The sequence below is a fragment of the Apostichopus japonicus genome, chromosome 16 (genome assembly GCF_037975245.1).
Source record: "Apostichopus japonicus isolate 1M-3 chromosome 16, ASM3797524v1, whole genome shotgun sequence".
In the NCBI taxonomy this organism is placed as follows: Eukaryota; Metazoa; Echinodermata; class Holothuroidea; order Aspidochirotida; family Stichopodidae; genus Apostichopus; species Apostichopus japonicus.
The window spans coordinates 31507173-31516970 of record NC_092576.1 but is presented as its reverse complement, the minus strand read 5'-3'; the positions used below and the strand labels follow the sequence as shown (position 1 = coordinate 31516970).

Sequence of the window (9798 nt, the reverse complement as noted above, 5' to 3'; positions counted from 1 at the left end):
AAGTAATACCTCTCGCTGTGCAAGGGAGCAGTGCAGTACTCAATGACTACTGTAGTGTCTACAGTTATACAGTAAAGCAATACCTCTGTGTGTGTAAGGAGCAGTATGTACTCAATGACTACTGTAGTGTCTACAGTTATACAGTAAAGTAATACCTCTGCGTGTGTGTAAGGGGCAGTGCAGTACTCAATGACTACTGTAGTGTCTACAGTTATACAGTAAAGTAATACCTCTGGGTGTGCAAGGGAGCAGTACAGTACTCAATGACTACTGTAGTATGTACAGTATGTACTGTAGTGTCTACAGTTATACAGTGAAGTAATACCTCTGGCTGTGCAAGGGAGCAGTGCAGTACTCAATGACTACTGTAGTGTCTACAGTTATACAGTAAAGCAATACCTCTGTGTGTGTAAGGAACAGTATGTACTCAATGACTACTGTAGTGTCTACAGTTATACAGTAGAGTAATACCTCTGTGTGTGTAAGGGGCAGTGCAGTACTCAATGACTACTGTAGTGTCTACAGTTATACAGTAAAGTAATACCTCTGGGTGTGCAAGGGAGCAGTACAGTACTCAATGACTACTGTAGTATGTACAGTATGTACTGTAGTGTCTACAGTTATACAGTGAAGTAATACCTCTGGCTGTGCAAGGGAGCAGTGCAGTACTCAATTACTACTGTAGTGTCTACAGTTATACTGTACAGTAAAGCAATACCTCTGTGTGTGTAAGGAACAGTATGTACTCAATGACTACTGTAGTGTCTACAGTTATACAGTAGAGTAATACCTCTGTGTGTGTAAGGGGCAGTGCAGTACCCAATGACTACTGTAGTGTCTACAGTTATACAGTAAAGTAATACCTCTGTGTGTGTAAGGAGCAGTGCAGTACTCAATTACTACTGCAGTGTCTACAGTTATACAGTACAGTAATACCTCTGGGTGTGTAAGGGAGCAGTACAGTACTCAATGACTACTGTAGTATGTACAGTATGTACTGTAGTGTCTACAGTTATACAGTAGAGTAATACCTCTGTGTGTGTAAGGGGCAGTCCAGTACCCAATGACTACTGTAGTGTCTACAGTAATACAGTAAAGCAATACCTCTGTGTGTGTGTAAGGGGCAGTGCAGTACTCAATGACTACTGTAGTGTCTACAGTTATACAGTAAAGTAATACCTCTGGGTGTGCAAGGGAGCAGTACAGTACTCAATGACTACTGTAGTATGTAGAGTATGTACTGTAGTGTCTACAGTTATACAGTGAAGTAATACCTCTGGCTGTGCAAGGGAGCAGTGCAGTACTCAATTACTACTGTAGTGTCTACAGTTATACAGTAAAGCAATACCTCTGTGTGTGTAAGGAACAGTATGTACTCAATGACTACTGTAGTGTCTACAGTTATACAGTAGAGTAATACCTCTATGTGTGTAAGGGGCAGTGCAGTACCCAATGACTACTGTATTGTCTACAGTTATACAGTACAGTAATACCTCTGGGTGTGTAAGGGAGCAGTACAGTACTCAATGACTACTGTAGTATGTACAGTATGTACTGTAGTGTCTACAGTTATACAGTAAAGCAATACCTCTGTGTGTGTAAGGGGCAGTGCAGTACTCAATGACTACTGTAGTGTCTACAGTTATACAGTACTAGAGTAATACCTCTGGGTGTGTAAGGGAGCAGTACAGTACTCAATGACTACTGTAGTATGTGTAGTATGTACTGTAGTGTATACAGTTATACAGTAAAGTAATACCTCTGTGTGTGTAAGGGGCAGTGCAGTACTCAATGACTACTGTAGTGTCTACAGTTATACAGTAAAGTAATACCTCTGGGTGTGCAAGTGAGCAGTGCAGTACTCAATTACTACTGTAGTGTCTACAGTTATACAGTAAAGTAATACCTCTGTGTGTGTAAGGGGCAGTGAAGTACTCAATGACTACTGTAGTGTCTACAGTTACACAGTAAAGTTATACCTCTGTGTGTGTAAGGGGCAGTGCAGTACTCAATGACTACTGTAGTGTCTACAGTTATACAGTAAAGTAATACCTCTGGGTGTGCAAGGGAGCAGTGCAGTACTCAATGACTACTGTAGTATGTTCTGTACAGTTATACAGTTTATGTAAAACCTCTGGGTGTGTTAGGGAGCAGTCCAGAACTCAATGACTACTGTAGTATGTACTGTACAGTTATACAGATCTCTGGGTGTGCAAGGGGGCAGTGTAGTACTGTAGGGACAGTAAAGTACTCAACAACTGTGGAGGTAAAATAGTGCCCCCTTTTTTTGTTTCTTTGCCATGGGTTGAGATGTTATACATACATGTACCACCCATGCTTTCATGTCAAGCCATTGTATATACCATCAACAAGAACTCTTGTGTACTTTTTCTGCCCATATCTACTCAATCAGGTATGTTTATGTTGTTTCAAGTTCAGGAGTAACATTAAGAAAGATGTAGGGACTTGCTAGGGATTAAATCAACACTCGTAATGTATTTAGGGTTGGCTATTTATTGATTATTGTTGAACGTTATTTCTAGTCCGAAGAGTAATTGGGCTTACATAGACTCAACAGGGCAAGGGGTTTTGCGAGTGTTTAACGTTATGTAAATGCACACATAGTTTAAATCACTAAGTACTGTCAAGTGAGTGACGAGAGATTAGATCATTCTGTATCACATTAAGGTTTTAGTTATACTTCTACTTCTTCCATTTGTTTTTTATTCATTATGCATTTAGCCTTATCCATTGTTTTGTGTTAATTTAACCTAACTTGTAAGAAGTTCCACGCTTTGTAAACCGAGGGTTTCAGACCCAGAGTGAGAGGTTGAATAAACCACCCATGCTTTCATATCAAGCCATTGTATATACCATCAACAAGAACTCTTGTGTACTTTTTCTGCCCATATCTACTCAATCAGGTATGTTTATGTTGTTTCAAGTTCAGGAGTAACATTAAGAAAGATGTAGGGACTTGCTAGGGATTAAATCAAAACTCGTAATGTATTTAGGGTTGGCTATTTATTGATTATTGTTGAACGTTATTTCTAGTCCGAAGAGTAATTGGGCTTACATAGACTCAACAGGGGAAGGGGTTTTGCGAGTGTTTAACGTTATGTAAATGCACACATAGTTTAAATCACTAAGTACTGTCAAGTGAGTGACGAGAGATTAGATCATTCTGTATCACATTAAGGTTTTAGTTATACTTCTACTTCTTCCATTTGTTTTTTATTCATTATGCATTTAGCCTTATCCATTGTTTTGTGTTAATTTAACCTAACTTGTAAGAAGTTCCACGCTTTGTAAACCGAGGGTTTCAGACCCAGAGTGAGAGGTTGAATAAACCACCCATGCTTTCATATCAAGCCATTGTATATACCATCAACAAGAACTCTTGTGTACTTTTTCTGCCCATATCTACTCAATCAGCTGGCTCATGAACACCACCATCTGCTGTAATAAATAAGAGGAAGGCTAAGCCGAGGAGCAGGAACCTGTGATGGCTAGAAGCGAGACCTGTGACCTCTAGATGCAAAACCTGTGACGGCTAGACGCAGAACCTGTGACGGCTAGATGTAGAACCTGTAACGGCTAGATGCGGAAAACCTGTGGAACACCCCAGGCTCGACCATTGGACCGGGGCAACAGTACTCAATGACTAGTATGACTATGTATTAACATGGTTGACCTTAGTTGCTGTATTAATGATCTTAGTTGCTGTATTAACATGACATGTCAAAAATTATTTTATTTACTTAACCATGGCTGCAACTTGATGGGAGAATCTCTCCATAAATAGTTACGGAATTGTCGTAGTAAATAAAGTATGTTCAGGAAAAATGGTTAATGGTCAAATGGCTAATGATACATGTCAAATGATATGCGTCGTTATCAAAAGTAATGCCTCTGGGTGTGCAAGGGAGCAGTGCAGTACTCAATGACTACTGTAGTATCTACAGTTAAACAGTAAAGTAATACCTCTGTGTGTGTAAGGGGGCAGTCCAGTACTCAATGACTACTGTAGTATCTACAGTTATACAGGAATGTAATACCTCTGGGTGTGCAAGGAGCAGTGCAGTACTCAATGACTACTGTAGTATCTACAGTTATAAAGTAAAGTAATACCTCTGTGTATGTAAGGGGGCATGCAGTACTCAATGACTACTGTATGTACAGTTATAAAGTTAAGTAATACCTCCGTGTGTGCAAAGAGCAGTGCAGTACTCAATGACTACTGTAGTATGTACATTATACAGGAAAGTAATACCTCTGTGTGTGAAGGAGCAATGCAGTACTCAATGAATAAGCTTGAACAATGACTAAGATCATTCACTTCAATACATACTACAGTATACTCCTCACATACCAGAACATTCCTCTCAATAAATTACAGTAAATTCTAACCATTCTCTTATTCAATGACAATTTTCTGATCATATTGACTCAACACAGTTTTTTTTCTCTTTTAATAGATGTTTATATTATAGTTTATACTGCACCAGAGCCATACAGGAAAATTGGGTTGAGTCCTTCATGTTCAGCTGGCAGAATTGTTCAACATCTAGTTTAGTCTGTTGTGTATTTGTCTTGTATGCTGGAACACGTACAAATAGGATATATATTAGACAATCTTCCTTCCTATCTGTGGCAAATGTTAGTCTTGATTTAGCTTATAGACTTTGTCATGTCATGCCGTTCATGTTAATAGGTTTTGTACTGTTTGTGCTCATGTGCATAGTATCCAGAGATGGGAGGGTGGAGCTTGACGAGTATCCAATGAGGTTTTTATGTATTGCAGGTATAGACAGACATGGATAATAAGGTTTGTATGTATTACGCATATAGACAGACATGAATAGTAAGGTTTGTATGTATTGCACGTATAGACATACATGAATAAGGTTTGTATGTGTTGCGCATATAGACAGACATGAATAGTAAGGTTTGTATACGTGTACAGTATTGTGCATAAAGAGAGACATGATTAATATGGCTTAATTTTTTGCAGTTTGGCTGAAAAACAGCATGTTTATGGCTTAAATTCTTAGCATAGTGTAGCAATTGATACTTCAGAGAAACCTTCCCTGATTACATGCTTCAGTGATTTCTGTGGTTAGAAATGAATTATTGGGTCAAGATTTTGACCTTTAGGCCTCAGATTACTGACAAAGTCATAAAGTCTGTTCCGGTGGTCCAGGATCTCGGTGGGTATATGGACACTCACCTTGCAATGGATGAGCAAGTAAATCACATATATTGTGAATTGACAATGTTTCATATTAGGCAGGTGGGGCAACTTAGTAAATATCTCAATAGGCCTGCAACTGAGAAATTTATTCAATTCATTTTGAATGTTTCTTAAGGCTCAGTAGCTGTAGCAGTAGATGTGTTGGGGTCCTATGGTCACAAAGTCAGCTATTTACTCACAAAAAAGTTTATTTGAATGTTTCTTAAGGATCAGCAGCTACCAGCGATTAGCAGTTAGGACTATAAGTTTGGCCCTATGTAGATGTGTTGGGGTCCTATGGTCACAAAGTGAGCTACATTCTAAACTTATTTTTATAGTTTCTGAAGGACCAGCAGCTATCAGCGATTGCTAGTTAGGACTATAATTTTGGCCCAATACAGATGTGTTGGGGTCCTAAATTGTCACAAAGTGAGCTAATTTCTCACACTAAAGTTATTTTTAATATTTCTCAAGGATCAGCAGCTACCAGCAATTAGCAGTTACTGTAGGACTAGAAGCCTAGCCCTGTGTAGATGTGTTGGTGTCCTATTGTCACAAAGTGAGCTATTTACTCACACTAAAGTTATTTTCAAGATGATTTTCCAACTGCAGCTGGAAATAAAATTTCGCCAATTGGTTACATGCTTTTGGAGAAGGACCCTGCAAGCGCCATGATACATCAAGATAAGTTGGGACGCGAACACTATCTTTTCCCTAGAAGTGGAGAGTCATTTGTTGTGAACAGAGTTCAAAAGTACCACCCACTTACAATCCAGACTCACGTGAAAAACTTTACTCATACTAAAGTTATTATGAATATTTCTTAATGCTAGAAGACTTAGCTTGGCCCTATATAGATGTGTGCCGTTTACAATCAATGTGCACGATGTTGTGTTGAATAGATAGCATTAAATCTGGAATAAAGTAGCTGTCCCAGCCTGGAAACTGTAATTCATTCCTGCCTGACCTAAACGGTAGCAATGATAAGCTCAGTGGCAGCACTAATATCACACTTGATGATTGATGACCCATGCAGGCATGATTAGCATAATATAACAGAGCAGCCTACATACATGCTACAAGAAAATCCCTTGATAGTGTTGTCAAGGCCAAGCATTTTGACCACTGATTCTAGCAGACATGCAACCCTGTCAAGTGCGACATTTCCTGTAAGAAAGTAGAAAACTTCAAGTCCTATATTTAGTCCTGAAACAGGGTGTCAAAATTGGATCCAGTCATCAACAGATGTTGGTATTTATTATTTAACATGTTGATCATCAGGTGTTCAATATGTGCTGTTTTGGTCATTCTTCAATCAATTGTGGAGAAAGCTTCAATAGTCTTTTCAATAGGCTTCCATAGAGGGCGCCCTCTATTTTGATATCAGCAGCAAAGCAGCTGCTTTAATGCTTGTTATGCAGCTATATGGTGGGAGAGGGGAGAGGGAAAGGCATGTATTATCCAAGCATGCCATACTTGGTAGCCACTTGGTTGCTCTACTAATTGACAACTTGAAGGATGTCGTGTATTTTCTTCCTAGTGATCACTCTAGTTTGAAAAAAGATTCCACACATATACAGTATATGGCATACTTTCCCGCAAAATTGAGTCCTGACGGCCTGGAGTAAGCCTGTGCCAGGTGTTAGGGGAAAACAGAATGCAAAAATAAATTGTTTGTTTGAATGTGGGATAGTACAGGACTGGGGCAAATCCTACACAGTCACCTACAATATAGGAAACAAATACTAGAGAAGTGTATGTTCACCTGTGAGGTTAACCGTCCGAAAATACCCCTAAAGTGACCTAGTGTATTGCTTTTTTTCCCTGCATTTCATACATCATCATCAAACTACTGATAGTCAAAAAATGCCCAAACCGCGTGTGGCTATCTGACAAATTTAACTTTCTGTTGCTTGCATGTGACGTTTTGTTCATGTTGCTACAAACTTCAGACAGTACAGTAATGAAACGTGATACCTTGTTATCTTTAGCTGGACCTCAGATGTCCATCGCTGTATCGTTTGTACACTGTGCTGTGTGTATTGACCGCAGATGTATGTACTGGCTGTACACTATTGTCTAATTAACGACGGTAGCAAGCTGTGTGTGTATTTTCTGGGATCGATGGTGGTGTTTAACACTTCCGTTAGACCTCATAAGAAACTAGGTAAAATGACTGGCATTATACGTTTCTTTTTGCGCGAGTCTTCACACCCTTTAAGATATTTTAGAAAACCTTGGGTGAAACAAGAAGATTCTGCAGCTACAGCCAGCAGATGGGTTGGAAGCAAAATGACAAACTTTGAGCTCTTCTAGCTAAAAAAATTCTAAACGGTCATGTTGGCAAAAGTCATGTGCTGTGATAGCCCAAGCTACCAGCTATCATATGGTGGGAAAACTTCTGTGCTCTAGCAGCATTGGCAAGTGACATGTTTAGTGTGTAAGTCAATGGGAGCAGTTTCTTGTGGTGCAGTGCCTACAGCTAACATATATGGAGAGCACAGCTATAACATAGGAGACTTGTGCGACCTCCAGAGTTGTATATAAGGACTGGGAGTTTAAGTCCAGTATGTCATTCGGAGCTGAGAATCTGGACCTACCACTTATTGCGGTTAGTAAATTGTAAATATTTTGTACAGAGCAATTTATATGCTACAGTGAAGTATTGTAAATTTATATGATAGTGAACTGAAGAATTTCCTGTCTTTGATTGAAGTCTCTGGTCTCCCCATGTTCCCTAACTTCTAAGAATATCCATGAGAGTGCAGGTGAACAGTACAGTAGCATATGGAGAAGAACAAGTTGCAGTTTCTCTTCCCATAGATCGAATACATAAGATCGAATACTGAGAGCAACGACAGACATGTACTGTATAACAAGGGAAGGACATGTACATTCCTACTGTGGTAAATTAAGGGTAAAAGTGTAGTAAAAGCGCGGTAAAAGTATGGTAACACCGTGGTAAATTGCAGTAAAATTGGGGTTAAAGCGAGGTAAAACCATGGTAAATTTGTGATAATTAACTGCAGTTAACCGCGTCCATAGGGCCAAAACACTGCCCTAATGTACAACAGATTTACCACGGTTTTACCGTGGTAAAAGTGTGGTATGTTACCTCGGTAAATTTGAGGTCAATTTTTTCCTGGGCTACCCTACAACTTAGTGCAATCTTATGTGTAATACATGTACAACTCTCATGTTGTGGTAAAGTGATAGGCATTATTAAACTGGTGTTGGCGGTTTATGTCTATGTTAATACATGTAGTGTACATAAATCTGGTAGACAGTAACGGTTACGGTAGTTGAATTATTTCAATATGGTTGTTTAAAATATTAAAACGCAGTCAAGATTTGTTGTAGGGCAACCTGTTAACATCGTTTTCAAGTATATGATTGGCACACACACAATGTTTGTTTAGTAACCTACTTACCTGTAGAAGACATTGTAGAGATAGCTTATTACTTATGCGGCTTGCACTGGCCCTGTTATGTATAAGAAACTTGTGTCAGTTTACATATGTATACCAGGTGGACATAGTACTGTATTCAGTTCATTCCTCCTATGAATGGTATATTGTTCTTTATGCATATATGTTAATAGCTAGACCAGTGGTCTATAGTTGGTGTGGTACATGCTACATTCCTCCTATCAATGGTAAATTGTTCTTACGCATTTATGTTATGTAAATAGCTAGACAAGCAGTCTAGTTAGTAAGACTGAATAAAGAAGTAAGGCAGAGCCTCCCAGACCCTCAGAGTGTGCACATGTATTTTCTTGTTTCTGTGTTTTGTGTTCAAAGTCTGTCCGTTGTCAAGCCCTCGGACTCTACAACATGATAGGCTAATCGTTAAATGTTCAAGACTAGAGATTCTTAAAAATGATAAGCACTTACTTGTGTTCAACTGATACTAGTTTCCAACTCGAATAATCAACATGAACGTTACAGTGTTTCGAAGCATATAAGTAGAGAAACTGAACGTGGAAAGGTCCTGGTGGTTGCAGCGCGTAAAACAATGGCTGCACAACGAACCATAGTATGCAAGGGAAAGCATCTACATTGAACAAGCATACAGTTAATGTGTGTTAGTGAAACCGGAAGGTAAAGTTCATGTAAAAACATGGCCGCTTCAGGCGTTTCATGAATACAACGGCAAAGGTCAAGGTCAATCGTAATGCACGCCGTTTGTACCAAATGTTTCAGAAACTTATGTTGCCGTGGCCGAAACTCAGGTTGATGCCGTCGGTAACTTAGGTTGCATTCGAGGAATCTTTTGTTGTCCAAATTCATTCCGTTGTCCAATTTCATTCCGTTGTCCAATTTTATTCCGTTTTCCAATTTCATTCCGTTCTACAATTTCATTCCGTTCTCCAAATTCAATTCGTCGCGAGGTATTTCGTCGCGAGAAATCTCGTTGCATTATGCGAGAAGTTAATGGTCAAGGTGGGCCTTGTCCTACTTCGGCCAATCAATAAAGTTTATATCTGGCATGTAGAACGGTCTCATTGAAGGTCGCAGCCAACAGCAGCCAATAAGAGAAAAGGACAGTAAGACATGACACAAGGT

The 9798-nt window shown here is 39.3% G+C and overlaps 1 protein-coding gene across 3 annotated transcripts in view; it reads right to left on the bottom strand.

Moving 5' to 3' along the window:
- Window positions 1-9332, bottom strand: part of LOC139982123 (uncharacterized) — a 63070-nt gene extending 53738 nt beyond the window's left edge. For 2 of the 3 annotated variants that reach the window (XM_071994694.1, XM_071994700.1), the window contains exon 1: window positions 4506-4529. In XM_071994694.1, coding sequence (XP_071850795.1) covers window positions 4506-4514 — 9 coding nt within the window. In that variant the 5' untranslated portion in view covers window positions 4515-4529. Of the gene's footprint in view, window positions 1-4505; window positions 4530-9126 lie in introns of those variants that run through there. The other variant, XM_071994696.1, reaches the window with a different exon arrangement.
- Between the last annotated feature and the right edge of the window lie 466 nt (window positions 9333-9798).